General features: G+C 33.3%; 1 protein-coding gene across 1 annotated transcript; it reads right to left on the reverse strand.

Annotated features, from left to right (window-relative positions):
* Positions 1-1,333: 1,333 nt before the first annotated feature.
* LOC145306037 (uncharacterized) lies at positions 1,334-19,199 on the reverse strand. Its single transcript, XM_080147969.1, has 11 exons — positions 19,085-19,199; positions 17,697-17,795; positions 17,125-17,173; positions 14,194-14,280; positions 13,481-13,571; positions 6,299-6,357; positions 6,067-6,123; positions 5,693-5,762; positions 3,295-3,427; positions 2,680-2,746; positions 1,334-2,250 (listed from the first exon to the last, which is right to left on the reverse strand). Exons 1-11 carry the CDS (start codon positions 19,135-19,137, stop codon positions 2,185-2,187), a joined length of 831 nt encoding a protein of 276 aa, XP_080004095.1. The 5' UTR covers positions 19,138-19,199; the 3' UTR covers positions 1,334-2,184.
* Positions 19,200-20,219: the final 1,020 nt, after the last annotated feature.

Consider the following 20,219-nt stretch of genomic DNA (forward strand, 5'->3'; position numbering starts at 1 on the left):
CTACGTATGGATGTTGTCATCCTTGTCAACCTTGAACAACTACATAACATTTTGACATAGTCAACCCTCTACCCCCACTTAGAGACCTTGAAAAACAGGAAATGTGCAGAGAGTGCGGTATCAGTCTGCGTGATTTACAGAAAAAAGTCGGACATTGGTTTCAAGTTCATGCAAATTTGTGTTCACTGCCAAGTAACGCTGTTTTAGTTGCGTATCTACTATTTCTGTAATAATTTTCCGACTCAAAGTCATATTTCACTTCATTCCCACTTTTATTTAACATCCTTTGTTTTTAGTACCTTTTTTGTTTATTAAATTGTAACCACTGTAATTTGTCTTACATTTGAAGCTAGAAGAACAACTTTTTTAGGAAATGTACATCTTTATGTAAATTTCATATTAGAAATCTAAAATAAATATCAGCGGCAGACACTGTCTTGACAGTTGCAAGACTCCGCAGTCGGCGGCAAGACAGCGACGGATTTTCATAATATTTTAATATTCATTTAGACATGTTAGATAAGTTTAAACTTTTAAGTAAAAAATTGCGGTCACAGGAGCCATTTAAAGATTTTAGAGACCTGGAGGATCATACATGGAACCTTTATATATTTATTTATATTATATTTATTATAGAATGTAAAACTATAGGATATTTTAGTATTTTGATAGCATAAAATGCCATGTTTAGGTAAAAATAATAGGACCATTGAAAGAAAAAGAAATAGCGGGTTTCGTCCTATATTCACAATAGCTTTCCTTTTTTTCTAGATTCCTGCGGAGGGCTCTAACCCTGCGGATAATTAACATTTTCATAACCTAAAATAACCTATCAAGAGCTATTGTAAAAATATGACGATACACCATACTTCGTTTTCTTTCCATTATCTAAAAAATATTTTTTTCTTCTTGGATGACCCTGCCAGGTTAGCTGGTTTCTTGTGCCCTCCAGGATGAAGATATTCACAAATTTTAACTCTCAATTATGTATCACACCCATATTTAAAAAGTCACTCGGTTATAGCCCTCTATTTTTTACACCAAGAATATTTGAGGCTTGATTAGAGTAAAAATAAGCTCTTATTATTGTGTCTAATCGGCATAGAAATAACCGTTTAAAAAATCATGTTAGTATGTTGATTCTATGATGTGAAAATTTGGTTAACAATGAAAAGAAATAACTTTTCAAATAGGAACGTCCAGTATTTTTTTTCTTTATATAATTTGTGCGCTTTTAATTCACCTTATTGTAACAAGAATCCTAATTGACGTCCGTTCACGGATAGGTGGACATACTCTAAATTTAGAAAAGCTTCAATTAAAAAAAGAAAACTTGGTAAAAAGGTAACTTTATTTGATAATACTTTAAAACATAAAATAACACTAATACATTATACATTTAAAGATAATAAGAGAATATAAGAGAATCTTGAAGTTTATGTAAATATAATTGTCTTTTATCAATTGCTATCAAATAATGAACAGATCTATAATTTTCAAACTTTCAAAAAAAACAGGAGGGAGAGGACATTAGGCTGTTAATTATACCTCAAAAATTTAATGATATACTATTGCTCTCTCATTAATTGAATCCAAAACTTTGGTTAACTATATTAAATATTGATTGGTTGGTAACTTCTATCAGTGTCCAAACTTGTTAAGCTAAATTTATTTTTGGCGCTACACACAAATTTACTTGTTTAGCACTGAATGTAAACTTTTATTAAGATATGACAATGGACGATAAATTGATGTACAACTAAAAGATTCGGTACAAAAAAAAGATGTTGGTATGCCCGCTCTCCAAACATGCATACACCCAACATTTATTACACACAAGTATAATTTTATTTAACATTGATATGTAAAAACTATTGCCTCCCACTATGGTCTGTTGGACGAAGAAAGTTAAAGCTAGCCAATATATTAGTAATGGTAATTATTATTCTTTATATTAGATATGTTTGATAAATTGCTTTCATTTGATTTCTTGTGAGAAGGAACAGTTAGGATTTCTTTTTTGGCATCCTTTTCAGATAAATCTTAATTTGTCTCTTTAAAACTTTTGTGAACTATTAACTTCCCTCCGTTCAAGAGACAAAGGTGTTCCATTGTATTGGTTGATAATAACAGTAATACATTGAAAATTTTATTGAATTTTTTTTTGAAAATATTCTGTTGCTTCTAGCATTGAGGTACTCTTTTGTAGCTACTGTCCAACGCACTACTGTCAAGGGGTGCTATGGGCTCCTAAAAATATATTTTATCATTTTCTTTTTTAAGTCGCTAAGATACTCTATAAGTGTTAGGGTATGTGTCCTTCAATCTGACCATCAGTAATGAAAGTCTAGTCATAATTTAGTTAAGTTTTTAATGATAGTTTAAAAAATACTAATAGAGGAACCAGAGACGCTCTTTACTAAGCTACAGCCGTTTGATCAGCAAAAAATCCCGAAAAAAACGTTGATTAAAAATGATAATAATTAAAGAAATATTTCTCAGTGTGGCTCCTAATCAGATGAATTTCCACTGGAATAAAACCGTTTCTAAGCAAAGCTGAAAAATAATGTATCGTACTATTAGATAATTTTCCGCAAATGTTTTTAAAAATATAACCCTGTTTTGTTGACCCAGGCCTTCGGCCCTTCAGGTAACACAAAATTGGAATTAATGTTGTACCTGCAAACTCTCAACAGACTGATCTTTTAATTGATGCTTGGATTTTGATTTCTTGTTACTTCTATTTCTAAATAAAAAAAAATTGATAAATTTTTTTAAAAATTTGGTTATAAAAAGAGAAATTCTAATAATATTTTGTTAACATTTTTTAACCCTTAACGGTTGAGGGGGGGGGGGCGTTAAACGCTCCCCATCCGGTTTTTTCTATCTCATTTTCTGTGTGTGAAAGATAAAGAGGCCAAACTGCTTGACTTTTTAAGTATGGGTATGACACATAACTGAGAGTTGAAATTTTTTGAATATCTCCATCCTGGCGGGCACAGAAATTTATTTTTTGATACTTCTAATGTAAAATTTACATAAAGATAAACATTTTCTGGAAAAAAAATTTCTTCTAGCTTCAAAAATAAGAAAATTACATCCGTTGAACGCCCCCCCCCCCCCCCCGACCGATTAAGGTGCGGCAAGGGGCCCGACTGTAAAGGGTTAAAAAGCTAATGTTTTTAAAACACCTATTTTTATATTATTTAGCTGGCTTTAAACTTTTACCTTCAACATATTTTTTAAACATGAAAAAATTTAACAAATTACTATAATTCATAATCTATTAATTACCTTATAATAAAGAGTATAATAAGAAGACTAGCACTTGACACTAGCGCAACTATAATGATTATAAGCCCAGGTGGTCCTGCTATAACATATGTCTGTACACACTCACAACTGTCTATAGCATCATACACATAACCTAAACAATAAATGTTAATAATAAATATAAGTAGGGTAGGTTGTCTGCTGGTTATTTTTGTTTTTGTCATAATTTTTGTCTAAATGCTACAACTATTGGATTCCACTTTATGGGAAAGCTATATTTTAAATATTTAGTTTGTGGGTGTTTAGCTTTGCCTTGAGATCTTTAGGGACAAGAAAATGTATATCTCAAATTTGGATAACCAAAATGTACCCTTATTAAAGAATTGTTTGACCAGTGTTTCAATCTATGCTTCAAAAATAATCTGCTCTGCAGTTTTTTCTTTTAGAAGTTAATTAAGCAATATCAGCTTGTATAGACTAAATTACCCTTTTATTAGAATTATAGGTTTAAAATTTTGGACACTGCAATTTTGAACCAACCAAATAAACTCTCCAGCTAGAAGGTTTACACATACAGGACAGGTACACAGATCTATCTCTGTGTATACCTGTACTACAAACTCTCCAGCTAGAAGGTTTACACATACAGGACAGGTACACAGATCTATCTCTGTGTATACCTGTACTACAAACTCTTCAGCTAGATGGTTTACACATACAGGACAGGTACACATATCTATCTATCTATCTCTGTGTATACATGTACAACAAACTCTTCAGCTAGATGGTTTACACATACAGGACAGGTACACAGATCTATCTATCTATCTATCTCTGTGTATACCTGTACTGCAAACTCTCCAGCTAGATGGTTTACACATACAGGACAGGTACACAGATCTATCTATCTATCTATCTCTGTGTATACCTGTACTACAAACTCTCCAGCTATATGGTTTACACATACAGGACAGGTACACAGATCTATCTATCTATCTATCCCTGTGTATACCTGTACTGCAAACTCTCCAGCTAGATGGTTTACACATACAGGACAGGTACACAGATCTATCTATCTATCTATCTCTGTGTATACCTGTACTGCAAACTCTCCAGCTAGATGGTTTACACACACAGGACAGGTACACAGATCTATCTATTTATCTATCCCTGTGTATACCTGTACTACAAACTCTCCAGCTAGAAGGTTTACACATACAGGACAGGTACACAGATCTATCTATCTATCTATCTCTGTGTATACCTGTACTACAAACTCTCCAGCTAGATGGTTTACACATACAGGACAGGTACACATATCTATCTATCTATCTATCTCTATGTATACCTGTACTACAAACTCTCCAGCTAGATGGTTTACACATACAGGACATTACACAGATCTATCTATCTCTGTGTATACCTGTACTACAAACTCTCCAGCTAGATGGTTTACACATACAGGACAGGTACACAGATCTATATATCTATCTATCTCTGTGTATACCTGTACTACAAACTCTCCAGCTAGATGGTTTACACATACAGGACAGGTACACAGATCTATCTATCTATCTCTGTGTATACCTGTACTACAAACTCTCCAGCTAGATGGTTTACACATACAGGACAGGTACACAGATCTATATATCTATCTATCTCTGTGTATACCTGTACTACAAACTCTCCAGCTAGATGGTTTACACATACAGGACAGGTACACAGATCTATCTATCTATCTATCTCTGTGTATACCTGTACTGCAAACTCTCCAGCTAGATGGTTTACACATACAGGACAGGTACACAGATCTATCTATCTATCTATCTCTGTGTATACCTGTACTACAAACTCTCCAGCTAGAAGGTTTACACATACAGGACAGGTACACAGATCTATCTATCTATCTATCTCTGTGTATACCTGTACTGCAAACTCTCCAGCTAGATGGTTTACACACACAGGACAGGTACATAGATCTATCTATCTATCTACATCTGTGTATACCTGTACTTCAAACTCTCCAGATAGAAGGTTTACATATACAGGACAGGTACACAGATCTATCTATCTCTGTGTATACCTGTACTACAAACTCTCCAGCTATAAGGTTTACACATACAGGAGAGGAACACAGATCTATCTATCTATCTATCTCTATGTATACCTGTACTACAAACTCTCCAGCTAGAAGGTTTACAAATACAGGACAGGTACACAGATCTATCTATCTATCTATCTCTGTGTATACCTGTACTACAAACTCTCCAGCTAGATGGTTTACACATACAGGACAGGTACACAGATCTATCTATCTATCTACATCTGTGTATACCTGTACTACAAACTCTCCAGCTAGAAGGTTTACACATACAGGACAGGTAAACAGATCTATCTATCTATCTATCTCTTTGTATACCTGTACTACAAACTCTCCAGCTAGATGGTTTACACATACATGAGCAGGTTCGTGGATCCCAAACTTTGTCCTGCAAAAATAACAAGTATGTGATAAATGTTGGTTTATAATCTTTATATATTAAATGTGAATTACTCAGCTGCTATTAGAGAAAGAAGGCTGGAAATTCTTGGTGATAAGCATATCTATTCTATATATTTTTTTCATCAAAGGGTAAAATTTAAAAACACTCTGTACACATTTTTTTTATCTATATAAGATGATAAGAGACAATTTGATCATCTTAGTTGAAGGGGCCAGGCAGGGAGTTACAATATTAAATCTTTCATAGTTGCTATTGATGTTGACATTCTTGTTAAGAAAATATTGATTACCTTTACACAAGAGTTTCTGCCCTTCCAGTTTTTACAAATACATTGACATGTCTCTTTCTACATTAATTCAATCCTTTAATTTTTCATTAATTTTACGTGCTAAAACCGTTTTTTTACGAGAGGTTTTAGAGGTTTTTAGAGGTATAATTATTATGGCAGAGTGGAAACGTTAGGTTCCTTCTACCCTAGCAATGTGATTGAGTATGTGCTTTTGAATAAAAGGATTAAATTCCTGATAATATTGAAGGCTATGACAGTCATCTGGTCTAACCTGGCACCCACAGGCACATGCTAAATACAAAAATAATATAATTATTATCTATATATTATCTAACTATCTTTATATCAATAAATTTCTAAATTCTACCAAGAGTTGCCTTATAATCCCACAAGGCAATATGGCACCCCCTTTGCGGTTTTTTTTACACCCCCCTTTAAACTAAAATTGGGGAGGGGGGGTTGTAATACCGACAATTAGACGGGTGCTATTTTATGGCCAAGAGGGGGTCCAAGAGTCCTTTGACACTCCCTTTGGATGTGTTAGGGAGGTTTAGGCCCTGGGGGTGGAAACCTATGTGCTATTTTTGTATTGATTTTCATCTAATCAATATGCATTTATTATCAACTAAGTTAGATCTTATACATTTCTGGTTTTGCTATTTATGAATGTTGTCATCCTTGTTTTATATTATTTGATAATTTTTTATTACAATTCTTATCTTTCAATTAATCAAAACATTAGCAAAATTTGTTTAGTACAAATAAATATTTAGTTATGGACCCTTTTTGATTTTTAAAAGCGAAGCTTTACTATTATTAGGGTCGGTCCGTCCGGATAGCTTTTTTCGTTAATTTAGGCATGTTAGAATTGCCTAACTTTTCAAACTTTGTATGGTGATTCCTGTAGTAGTATGTCCAAAAAAACAGTATCCTGTATCAAGAAGTTTTTCAACAAATTTACTTACAAATTACTTTGACTCTTATAATTTATATTCTGATTATTCAGTTCTGACACTAACCAAGTGCTAATGCCCGTTTGTTCTTCCGTTTCATAGCTTCGCTTTTATGAATGTTGTCATCCTTGTTTTTTTTACAAACAAAGCGTGTTTTATAAAGGTTTATTTCTTTGACTTTGTAAATATATGCTTATGATATATGAAAGTAGTAGGGTATTTTTATGTCTGCTTTAGATTTCCCTAGATGGTTTTAGGCTGTTTTTCTTCTCTTTCCCATTTCTTCAAATACACAACTTCTAATTGCTAGAGTCGCAGACATATCTATGTATATAATGCATGTAAGGTTGTACAAGAGAAAACCATTTATACATATATGAGGCTTCCCATAAAAATTAATCGAACCAACCATTTTCGAGATTTTTTGCTTCTTGAACAGTTTTCTTTTTCAAAAATCATCTTAATACTTATTCTGTCCGTCAATCTGTCGGTAATGCTACAAAAGACCATGGGTAGCCAGTCTAATCAACAATTCTACAAAAAATCACGAAACCTTATTATGATTTATTACCCCTGAATATCTGCTCTATCGTTTTATCAACTTGTCTTTTTTTTGCTTAGGAAGTTACCTATGGATGCTGTCATTCTTGTTAAATTACGTATATTTGTTTTAATCCATATAAAACTATTTAGCAACCACTTAAGCTATTACAGACATATACACAACACACAACACAAGTGTTTCATTACAGGGAGGAAAGGGACATTAGGCTGTTTTTTACGCTAGTCCCAAAAGTTTTATTCGATGGCTTAACAACTTTGGGGACTTTCATCGAATTTTGATTGGTTGGTTCATAAAATTGAGTGCTCAAACGTTACTACCACTAATTTTAATGGGTAATTTTGTGTATCATTGGAGATGTGCATCAATTTGTAACCCATTGTCTTATCCCTTTAGATCCCTGGTTTTATTAGCATCAGAAATAAAGGGATCTGTAATTGTTTTATTAGCATCAGAAATAAAGGGATCTGTGATTGTTTTATTAGCATCAGAAATAAAGGGATCTGTAATTGTTTTATTAGCATCAGAAATAAAGGGATCTGTAATTGTTTTATTAGCATCAGAAATAAAGGGATCTGTAATTGTTTTATTAGCATCAGAAATAAAGGGATCTGTAATTGTTTTATTAGCATCAGAAATAAAGGGATCTGTGATTGTTTTATTAGCATCAGAAATAAAGGGATCTGTAATTGTTTTATTAGCATCAGAAATAAAGGGATCTGTAATTGTTCAGTACTCCCCTTACATATTCGCAGGGTTATACATATTGTATTTTAAAGGTTGGGGTTGTTGAACACCCTCTAAATAGCCTGAAACCAACACTTAACCAATCTAAATTGTCGATCCTATCAGACACATAGACAGACTGACATACATACTGGTTATTTAGTATTTGTGTAATGTATAAATAGTATTAAAATCTCTAAAGTAACGTTTTACCAAGGATGTTCAACTTATATTCGAAGGGAATTATGTCTATATATGTTATCTTATCATATAAATGTTTTTGTTTGCCCATTAAGATCTCGCTAACCACTTAATCGATCGAGTTCTACAATTAAGGAGTTTTACTTTTTATACTAAAAAAATCAAGCCTCTAAAAAATCAAAATAGCTTTTCAGACATATGGAATAATAATCCTTAGAGTAGTTTTGCTGATGAAAAACATTAAAAACATATGAAAATAAAATAATTTGCAAGCAATATAATTAAGCAACTATTTTATGGTCTGAAATTAAAAATAACATTATAAAATAATATAAAATGTGTTTCTTTAAAATATGTAAGATATGTTTAGAGCAGGGACAAGGGAAGGTTTCTCAAACCAAAAAGTCTATTAAAATCATGCAATCTAATCACGAAACATTTATGAGTGTGTAATATTATCGATGATTCAACTATTATTAAAAGGGGCTTGTAGTAGATTATGTAAGAGTATAAATTCGTGAATCTAAATTCACTAAACCTCATCAAAAGTGTGTAGATTATTAACAGGGATCGGCAGCCGCACGTAAGCCGCGTGTAAGCCTCAGTGATATCGTCATTTGATTACTATAATATTCAGCTGGATGTATAAAACTGCTCTTTAGCAGACAATCCTTCTTTCTGAAATTTCTTTTTCTGCTCACAAGCAGGTTTAAAAGTGAGGCTTAGGCGCGGCTGCCGAATCCTGATTATTAATGTTATTAGCAGACCGATTTAAAAAAAATAACACAGTAGGGAGATTAAAAAAACATTTTTAAATACTTCCTAAAAATAAAATCTTTAAATATTTTTCCTACCCATAAAATTTGTAACTGTTTAAAGACAAAAAACAAAATATTTTGACAAATTTTTACTTCGGCTCATTTTCAAACACTTCCTAATTAACCCTTTAGAGCAAGTTAAAGTAAAAGTTTCAAATTGATTCAATAACTTAAAAACATCTTACTTTAAAGCTCAAAAATAAAATCCTTTGCTCATTGCTTATTAAAACAAGGATGACAACATCTATAAAAGCGAAGCTCTAAATTGGAAGGAAATCGAACATTAACACTTATAGAGTGACAGAACTGAATAAACTGAACATATGTCTATGCAAAATTGTAAGTAAATTTGTTGCAAAACTTATTAAATACATGTTACTGTTTAAGGACATACTAACGTTTTTAAGACTAGTTATAGAGAAGCTTCGCTTATAACACTATACCTTGTTGTAATAGGAATCAGTATTAAAAAAATCAGATGACTAGGATAATTTGAACATATAAAGTAAAAAATCATTGTTTAAATAGACGTACGGACTTTCTAGTAATGATTATAGAGTTGCTGCGCTTATCAATTTGTACCTAACTGCTATAGGAATTAGCATGTGAAGTTTGAAATCGAAAGGACAATCCTAACCTTTTTAGATTAACGAAAAAAGCTAACTGTAACGGATGGACATACGGACAGACTTACGGACCGACCCTAATTATAGAAAAGCTTCTTTTAAATAGACGTACGGACTTTCTAGTAATGATTATAGGGTTGCTGCGCTTTCGAATTTGTACCTAACTGCTATAGGAATTAGCATATAAAGTTTGAAATCGAAAGGACAATCCTAACCTTTTTAGATTAACAAAAAAATCTAACTGTAACGGATGGACTTACGGACCAACCCTAATTATAGAAAAGCTTCGCTTTTAAAAAATAAATGACCTAGAAACATAAAGAACTAAATTTTTGGTTTCTATAATGCTATACCAAGACTCCCTCCCCTTTGGTCGTTTACAATTTGTTTTAAATTAATGGTCGGGAAAGTGGGGATTCTGTTCTCTACAAGGCACTATGGGGGAAATTACCCATATTTTAAATTCTGTAAAAAGTTTGTAAATGTTAATATTCGGAGAAGATTAGTTGTTTTTAGTATTGCAGTACATAATAAATCATGATTTCAGGGAAGCTTCTAATTTACATTACCCATTTCGCCACTTCCCTCCAACTTGTTTCACAATTAGAGGCAAGAAGTTTTCAAGAAATACCAAATTAAACCACAACATATATCATAAAATTTAGGATTTGGAAAAGAATAGTTATGTAGTTCAGAATTTTATTGATAGGTGTCGTAAAAACTTTTTTTATGTAAAATTTTTAGATGAGATAAATATCTAAACAATCTTAACCCTTACAGATCGGGGGGGGGGGGCTCATAGAGCCCCCCCTCTAGTTTTTTCAGTCTCATTTTTTTGTAGGTAAGATGGAGAGGTGTAACTTCATGACTTTTTAAGTTTAGTAATTATACGTCGGCAAGAGTTGATTTTTTGAGGATATCTGGTCTGTGTCGGTCATGGTGTCCGGTCAAAGTCGGTTGGGTAGCAAAAAAAAATTAGAAAAAATTCTAAATAAATCTTAATTTCTACATTATGACTTTTGTGTATAAGGTAGAAACCTAAAATTTTTTTGGTGAATACTTAGATATCAATGACCTTCTGAGAAAAGTGGTGTTATGACCGTTTGACCGCTCCCTGACCGACTTTATGACCGATTTTTGTCCGGCTTTTACTACAGACAAATATCATGAATATCGTGGCTTCTATTACAGCTAGAGACCTATAATTTTTTTTGGTAAATACTTGAGCAATAATAAACAGATAAAATATTGATTTGCGCCGCCAACCGCCATTTTACCGCCGTAACCGCCGAAAATGGCGGTTTCCGTTATTTTCCGTTTTTCGGCGATGGTCAGAAAAAATAATTTTTTTTGTTATGAAAAATAAAAGTTTGTCCTAAAATTTGGTTATCCTAGCTGCAAAATTGGCTCAAAGAGCCCCCCCCCCCCCCCCCCCGATCTATTAAGGTGGGAATTGGGGCCCGATCTGTAAGGGTTAAATATTTTTGAAAATATTACAGCTATCCACTCTTTGGGATTTTCAATAAATTTTATTCACTATTAAACATATAATTTACGAGTAGTCTATGATTTAGATAAAATATATAAAATATGTAAAAAGCATTATTCAACTCGTTCATCTCAAAACTGAACATGGAACTAATCTCCGACTATCATTTTTGCATGGCTTGTAGTAAAGTGAGCAAAAACTAATAAAATAATGCTTGAGATTCTTATCAAATTCTGCCATCATCTAGTTTTAACTGGAAATCAATGAAATCAGCTCTAAAGCATTGTTTGCCAGAATAGCCTTCCCTTGTCCCTGGTTTAGAGGGGTTAAGTCTGTAGCCTTTTGGACAAGTCAATGTCTGTTATCTATCTATCTTTATATTTATAAGAGGTTAACTCACCAACAAAATAGTAACTTTAAACATATATTTATTCAGACATTACATATTTTTTCAAGATTGTTTGCTCTCTTCAGATGTCAACGTAAAATGAAAGTTAAAAAATGAAATTAAATTGAAAGGAATTCTAAAAATATTTTTTTTGTACATAATATTTATTAGTAGCGAAGCTACTCTATAATTCACTATGTCCGTCCGTCCTTCAGTCCGTCAGTCCGTAACGCTATGGGGGAAATGGGATTTACTCAGCTCCTATAAAAGATAGAATGCTGAAATTTTTTGACAACATTTCCATCATTAAGGAGCACAATTGATTATAAAACATCATTGGCGGTCGGACCGCTTTTTAGCAGGTTTTAGGCTATTTTTATATTTTTCACATTTTTCTCCATATCTTCAGTGTTTATGGTCAGATTTTCAAAATTTTTTTAGTTATAGATATCAAAATTAAATTTCCCGTCGTTTAAAGAAAACAACGATGAAGGCCAGTCTGCCTTTTTAGCAGGTTTTAGGCTATTTTTATATTTTTCACATTTTCTCCATATTACATCAGTGTTTATGGTCCGATTTTCAAAATTTTTTCAATTATTGATATCAAAATTAAATTTCCCGTCTTTTAAAGAAAACAACCATGACGGCCAGACTGCCTTTTTAGCAGGTTTTAGGCTATTTTTATATTTTTCACATTTTTCTCCATATCTTCAGTGTATATGGTCCGATTTTCCAAATTTTTTTAGTTAAGGATATAAAAATTTAATTTTCTGTCGTTTTAAAAAAACAACCATAGCGGCCAGATTGCCTTTTATCAGGTTTTTGGCTATTTTTATATGTTTTACATATTTCCTCATATCTTTGTTTTTTTATCCAACTTTTTTGGGATATCAGGATCAAAATAATTTTCCCCATTGTTATGTGCATCTTTAATGTAATTTACTTTGACCATCGTCATCATACAAAATAAAACAAGGTTTCGTGTTTATTTTATCCAATAAATCTATTCTTGATTTTAATAAATACCCTTTAAATCTACTTGTACGTATTCACATCTATGATTTTTGTGCTTCGCTCTCACGAGATTGTTTAGTCCTTTGACACTGTACATAATTATTATTTGATCTGTCCTTAATATTTTATTCATATTCAATTTTTTTGTTTGTATATGAATATTTAATACCTGTATTATAACATTGTTATTATTTTTACTTGTTATGTGTGTCATAAAAAATAAATGGATGTTGTCATCCTTGTTAATATATCTATCACTTTGTTTCTATAGCTAACTTGGAAAATTGCACACTATGTTTTCCAGTACCCCTCTCTCCATCTACATATCTATCTATCTATTACTCTATATTCTATATATTACTATCTCTCTGTCTATCTATCTTTATGTCTATCTCTATCTGTTTATTTACCATCTATCCATCTCTATCTATCTCTCTATCTATCTACCTATTTCTCTAGCTACATATCTTGATCCTCTCTAACTTGGAAAATGGCACATTGTGTTTTCCAGTGTCCCCATCTCTAAACCTACATATCTATCTATCAATCTATATTCTATACCTATCTGTCTCACTATCTATATGTCTATCTCTATATCTATCTATCCAACTATCTATCTATCTCTCTATCTACCTACCTTCATCTTCTCTAACTTGGAAAATGGCACACTGAGTTTTCCAGTATCCCTCTCCAAAGCTGGTTGATACAACCAATGCCTCCACTTGGACCTTAATGTAAAAGACCGTACAACTGAATCAGGGGATTGTTGATAACAAGGCACTATTATTCTAACTGTTGCCGACAAATACCTTTATGCATAAATAAGAATTGTGCCTGTCTTGAGCCAAGGAATTCAATTATCTGATGTAGGTATAACTTTTAGCTTCTTTGGCACGTTATGAAGCGGATTTGGTTAAGATTCAAACTCATCACTATTACAGAGTAGACTTGCAACATTAACGTAATCTCAGTTTCATAACAAAGTGAGAAAAAAACAAAGACAAGAAAAGGGATATAAAAATCAATGTAAAAGGAAAAAATTACATTTGAAAGTTCTTTAAACTATTAAGGGATTAACTATCCAATCTTTTGATATATACTAGCGGCTATGCCCCCTGGAGGCCTCTAGGGACATCTAAAATGTTTTCTTTTTTACCCACAATATCCGCCAGGTGCGGGTTTTTAAAAATTTATTTTTTATTTTTGGGAATTTCTCTGGGAGGGTGTTAGTACCCTCCCCCCAAAAATAGCTATAAAATGTAAGGTAGAACCACATCGGTTCAGCAGTTGGCGATATCCTTCGGTAAAACAGGCCCACATCCTGTTACTGTATTATAAGGATTATCTTACCATTTTACTCTTTGTCGGATAGCATGAATGACTGACGGAAAAGCAGGCGCCACCACATCTCTTCACAACTGTCTGGGACGGTATTGTCTACAAAAAAAAATCACAGTCACGACAACAAATATATAGTATAGACGTATATACAGATACCTTTTTGCGTCTGCTAGCAAATTTTTTTATGCTACTTGGCTGTGTTAATATTCCCGTCACCATTAGTTGATTTTTAAAGTCCCAATTGATAGTCGGCACAAGGTCATTAGGAAATAAAGTTATTTAACCCATTCCCCCGCTAGTGTTTTACTCTAATGTCATGACACAGGGAGGAGGGGACCTTGGACTATAAATTACACAAGTACCCAAAGTGGAGTGGGGACAAAACCGCGACAGGGACAAAACCGCGACAGTGACAAAACCGCGACAATAACAAAAATATAACTATGTAGAATTTTTTTTGTAGAAATACATGGCCGCAGCGCTCGGCCCCCTGGCCTGCCTAGCCGCGGGCGCTCGGCCCCCTTGCCCATAACCTAACCTAACCTAAATATTGTAAATTTGAAAAATTTGAAAAAATCTACCAACCACTTTTTGTAAAATCCACGAAATTCTAAACTATAAATAAGGATGCTGTCTAAAATGGTGCAAAAAATGGGGACAAATTTCAAATTGATTTGACGGGGCTGTTTATTTACGTCACAAGTGAGGGGAAAGAAAAGGGAAGGAGGAAAGAGGGGTATGACGTCACACGCCAAAACAATTTGAAATTTGTCTCCATTTTTTGCACCATTTTAGACAGCATCTAAATAAGTTAATGTACATTAAACATTCAAACATATAGGTTAGGTTAGGTTAGGTTAGGTTATAGGCAAGGGGGCCGAGCGCCCGCGGCTAGGCAGGCCAGGGGGCCGAGCTCTGCGGCCATGACCTTCTAGCATTAAGATTTTTTTTATTATAGATTTTTTTGCAATGTCGCGGTTTTGTCACTGTCGCGGTTTTGTCCCTGTCGCGGTTTTGTTTGTCGCGGTTTTGTCCCCACTCCCCCAAAGTTTTATATCCAACTTATTTTTATAAATTTTAACTTTTCATCTTATTCTTATTTGTTAATATCCAATTAGTGGCATTCAAACTTTTTGACCAATAACTGTAATCTAAAGAAGGGAGAATTTTGTTTATTATCATTAGGGATGTATTTCAATTTATCATACAATTTCTCATCTCTTAAAATCCCTAAACAATTATGGATTATTAAACTGTTACAAAAACGCAGGAATATTAATGAATTGTTGTAAACATCCAATTATGAAAATCAAATTTACCCCATCTGTAGATTAAAATCATTTTATTAAAAGTTATTTTATATTGGTTAGAATTTGATAAAGGTCTCACAATCTTTGAGACCAACGAATGAGATAAAGTTTACATATCAATTACAGTTGAATGTCCCCAAAACCTCTGCAGCAAATGAGACAGTTATCTAGACAGAGAGAGGGGATAATGGGCTGTTTTATTACACTAATCCCAAAATTTTATAAAACGTTTTCTTATTCGTTGGCTCAACAACTTTGGGAACTCTTTTAAATTTTGATTGGTTAGTTAATTAAATTGAGTGTCCAAACGTTTTAACCACTCATTGTAATCTTTAGTAGGAGTAATTTTGTATTTCATTATTGGTGGTGAACATCAATTTATCGGTTATTGTCTTATCCCTTTTATCAATTGTACAAATGTACACTCAATGTAAAATTGCACATTCTCATGCCCAATTAAATCAAGAAAAGGTGTAGTGAATTATAAAATTATAAATAAAAATATAAAAATATTAGAGAGATAGAGAAAAAGAAAGAGATAGAGAAAGAAAAGAGAGAAAAAGAGGGAACAAGTAAGGTTAAAATATAAAAGTACAGATACCCAGGGAAGGGGGACATTGGCATGTTTATTTCACTAGTCATAAAAGTCTTATAATAACGTTTTCTTATTCGTTGGCTCAACAATTTTGACCTTTGGGAAATTTTATTGAATTTGATGGTTCACTAATTTGAGTTTTCAAACGTTTCATCCGCTAATTGTAGTCTACAGAAGGAGTAATTTTGTCATTAATCATCGGGGGTGAACATTAATTTATCGACCATTGACTTATCCCTTAAGAGATCTAATATGAAGGATCTTGGACAAAGTAGCCTCCTAAGTAAAGTAGCCTGTGTTGTTAATGAAGGTAATGGCCGCAGTGCTCGACCCTCTGGCCTGCCTAGCCGCGGGCGCTAGGCCCCCTAGCTTATAACCTAACATAACCTTTCCTAAAAATTGTAAAAACAATACTAAAATTGTAAAAAAAATCTACCAACTACTTTTAGTAAAATATACCACCTATGTGGATGCTACTTTCCTTATGAGGCTACTTTCATTCATACATAGGTTAGGTTAGATTATAGGCTAGGAGGCCGAGCGAGCGCGGCTAGGCAGGCCAGGGGGCCGAGAGCTGCGGTCATGACCTCTATTAACAATGGAGGCTACTTTCATTATGAGGCTTCATTTCTTAAGTAAATTTTCCGAGGCTACTTTGTCCAAGATCCGATAAAAACCAAAAAAAAAGGTTTTATCAACATTTTAACAGGCTTTTTAAAAACTTTAAATTTGAAATTATCAAAATAACATGAAAAGGGTATAGCTTTAGAGCGTAAGACAGACAAAAGGACGTTGTAGAGAGATGAAAGTCAATTGACGTGTATCAAGCCCCCATTATTTTGCCAGAGGGTCGGATAGATCCTCCAACGGCACGCCAAGAATCCTTTTTTTGAAGCTGAGTTTTTTTTTAATATTTACTACCCTATATAAAGCATTCAGAGGAGCATAAAACAGGGTCGTCCAAATAAATAAAGACTAACGTAGTTCCATACCCTAATTATTGAATAGCTGCGCTACTATAAATCTAAAATCTACCTGAACTGCATTTGTAAAATTGCCAGCGTTCAGATTCACTGTCTCATATCTGAAATTAGTGAAGTATTTCAAAAATTCATTTTTGCATCACTTAAAAATCAAAGTAACAGGAAGTCTACCTTACTTCTATTTGTTTGTACCGAATGATCTCACTAACTGCTGAACTGATTTTGTTATAGTGAAGATTTTCTTAGGTCCTAGGGGAGGTTACCATAACCACCCTCTCAAGAGAAATCGCAAATAAACGACCCCAATCAAATGTTTAAACTTTTTCTTTTTATAACTAAAATTTTATAACTAACCTAAAGTGTTCCTAGAGGCCTCTAGGGGCAAAGCTGTTAATTAAAAATAAGATATTTAAAAAAAATATACCTAACCCAACAGAGCTACTCTGTACCCAAAGTGACCTATCCTAACATAAACAGAGGTAAACACAAACAAACGAAAAACTATCTTTCCCTCTATGTTTATTTTCAATTTATTTCAAAAAAGGAAGGGTAACTTTGCTCGATTTGCTTCTTTAAGGGAAACCACCAATTCTAATTTAAAAGTAGCAGTTTTACTGAACTTACCTGAGAGTACATTCAGCATTGAGTGTACTTTGATAAATTCTTTGCTGTACATCATTGGTACATTGTGTGAACGTATACTGGGTCACACTACAGCGTAAACTAAATAGGAGCTTATATAATTAGTAGGAAAGCTTCTCTATAATTAACTTTGTCTGTCCGTCAGTCAGTCCGCAACGCAATTTAGAAAATACACTTTTCTCAGCTGATATTCAAGATAGGCAGGTGATCTATGTGAAGATTCCCATGTCCGTCGGTCTGTTAGTCATGCACAATATAAACATTAAGAAATATGAAATACGTGATACGTGAAAAAGGATACGTGATTTTTCCTTCATTATACCATTATTCTTGATTTTAACCCTTACAGATCGGGGGGGGGGGGGGGGCTCCAAGAGCCCCCCCCTCTAGTTTTTTCAATCTCATTTTTTTTGTAGGTAAGATGGAGTGCTGTGACTTCATGACTTTTTAAGTTTAGTAATTATACGTCGGCAAGAGTTGATTTTATTAGGATATCTGGTCTGTGTCGGTCGTGGTGTCCGGTCAAAGTCGGTTGGGTAGCACCAAAATTAGAAAAAAATTCTAAAAAAATCTTAATTTCTACATTATGACTTTTGTGTATAAGGAGAAACCTAAAATTTTTTTGGTGAATACTTAGATATCAATGACCTTCTGAGAAAAAATGTGTTATGACCGTTTGACCGCTCCCTGACCGACTTTATGACCGATTTTTGTCCGGCTTTTACTACAGACATATATCATGAATATCGTGGCTTCTATTACAGCTAGAGTCCTATAAATTTTTTTGGTAAATCCTTGAGCAACATCAAACAGATAAAAATATTAATCGGCGCCGCCAACCGCCGTTTTACCGCCGTAACCGCCGAAAATGGCGGTTTCCGTTATTTGCCGTTTTTTGGCGATGATCAGAAAAAGTAATTTTTTTGTTATGAAAAATAAAAGTTCGTCCTAAAATTTGGTCATCCTAGCTGCAAAATTGGCCGCTCTACAGCTGTTTTAAAATTTAGCGGCTGGCTGCTAAAAAGCGGCTAAGGAGCGGCCTGGCTGCTATGACTAGAAAAAGTAATTTTCTCTAAAAATACACATGAACCACCAGAAAAAAAAATTTACGTCTTTATCTGTAACAGGAGCCGAGATAGAGGGGGGGGGGCTCTTGGAGCCCCCCCCCCGATCTATTAAGGTGGGAATTGGGGCCCGAGCTGTAAGGGTTAACAAATACTCTTTAAATCTCCTTGTCCTTATTCCCATGATTTTTGTTCTTTGTTTATATGTTTGCTAATTAGATTAATGATTTTTTAAATTTCTTTAACCATTATTTTTTATTGTAATCTATCTATTTATCAATCTGTTCTATATATCTATATATCTACCTGCAGACCAAGATGAGAAGAACAAACTGAATGTAGTCACCCATAAATAACATTCAAGCTTTCAACATCGTTTTCTTCAAAATTTAATTTAATAATTATTTTGGTATTTTATTCTGAAATTATAAATTATGTAATTATTGTGTTATGTGTTTTTTCTAATCAAAAAAATTTACATGCTACAAATGGACGAATTTGATGCATGATAATTGGACTAAAATTGATCAGTCGCCCAACGTCTTACTCCTGAACTAATGGGTTTACTAATGAAATCTGAAAAGGTTTAAATTGTGTAAAGATTATTGTGATACTACTCGAAGAGAGTAAGAGACAAAATCAAATTTAAACGAGCAGATATAATCATTCTAGAATTTAATTTGTTAAAGTTTTGCTAAGTTAAAGGAAAAAATTGACAAGTAAAGACATCTAAAAAAAAGCAAAACTCAAAAACAATTCAAGTAATAGCGCCTACCATTATTTGCGCCCTACCAGGGATAAGGTATAACCAACAAGCGGAAGTGTTGACCCCCAACGACAGCTGGAAATCACTTATTACTTAGAAGAATTAAATTATAAAATCAAATAGGTTACAGCCGTGTCCAATAGCCAAAAACCTTTCCCTGGACCAAAAAAAAACTTCCCTGAAAAGAATAAATGTTCTAAAATATTTTTGTCTCTTTTCCTTCATCTTAAGAACTTTATTGCTTTTTGACAAAATTTCATTTCTTAGAATGCTGATATAAAATTATCTTAATAGATGCGAGACTATTTGTACTTTACATAGTTAGATTTTAATTATAAACCTATCAGTTTTTAAAATTAGTTTTTCCATTATTTTAGGCTTGTTAGAACTGCAGTATCGATTTTAATCTTTGCATGATGATTCATGTAGTATAGGTGCGATTTAGAAAATGTAGCAACTCTATAATCGTTACCAGTCCGTATTTCCGTTAATATTTTGTAACAACAAATTTTTATGTGATATAGTTATCCGATTTATCTGATTTTTGAAATACTGATTCCTATAACAACAAAGTACAATGTTTGAGCGAGGCATCTCTATAATCGAGTCCTTAAAATGTAAATATGTCCTAAACATTATCCTGTAATTATGCAGTATTAAACAAATTTATTAAAC

This window comes from Acartia tonsa, chromosome 14, assembly GCF_053477335.1.
Source record: "Acartia tonsa isolate MP-2025a chromosome 14, ASM5347733v1, whole genome shotgun sequence".
Taxonomy (NCBI): Eukaryota; Metazoa; Arthropoda; class Copepoda; order Calanoida; family Acartiidae; genus Acartia; species Acartia tonsa.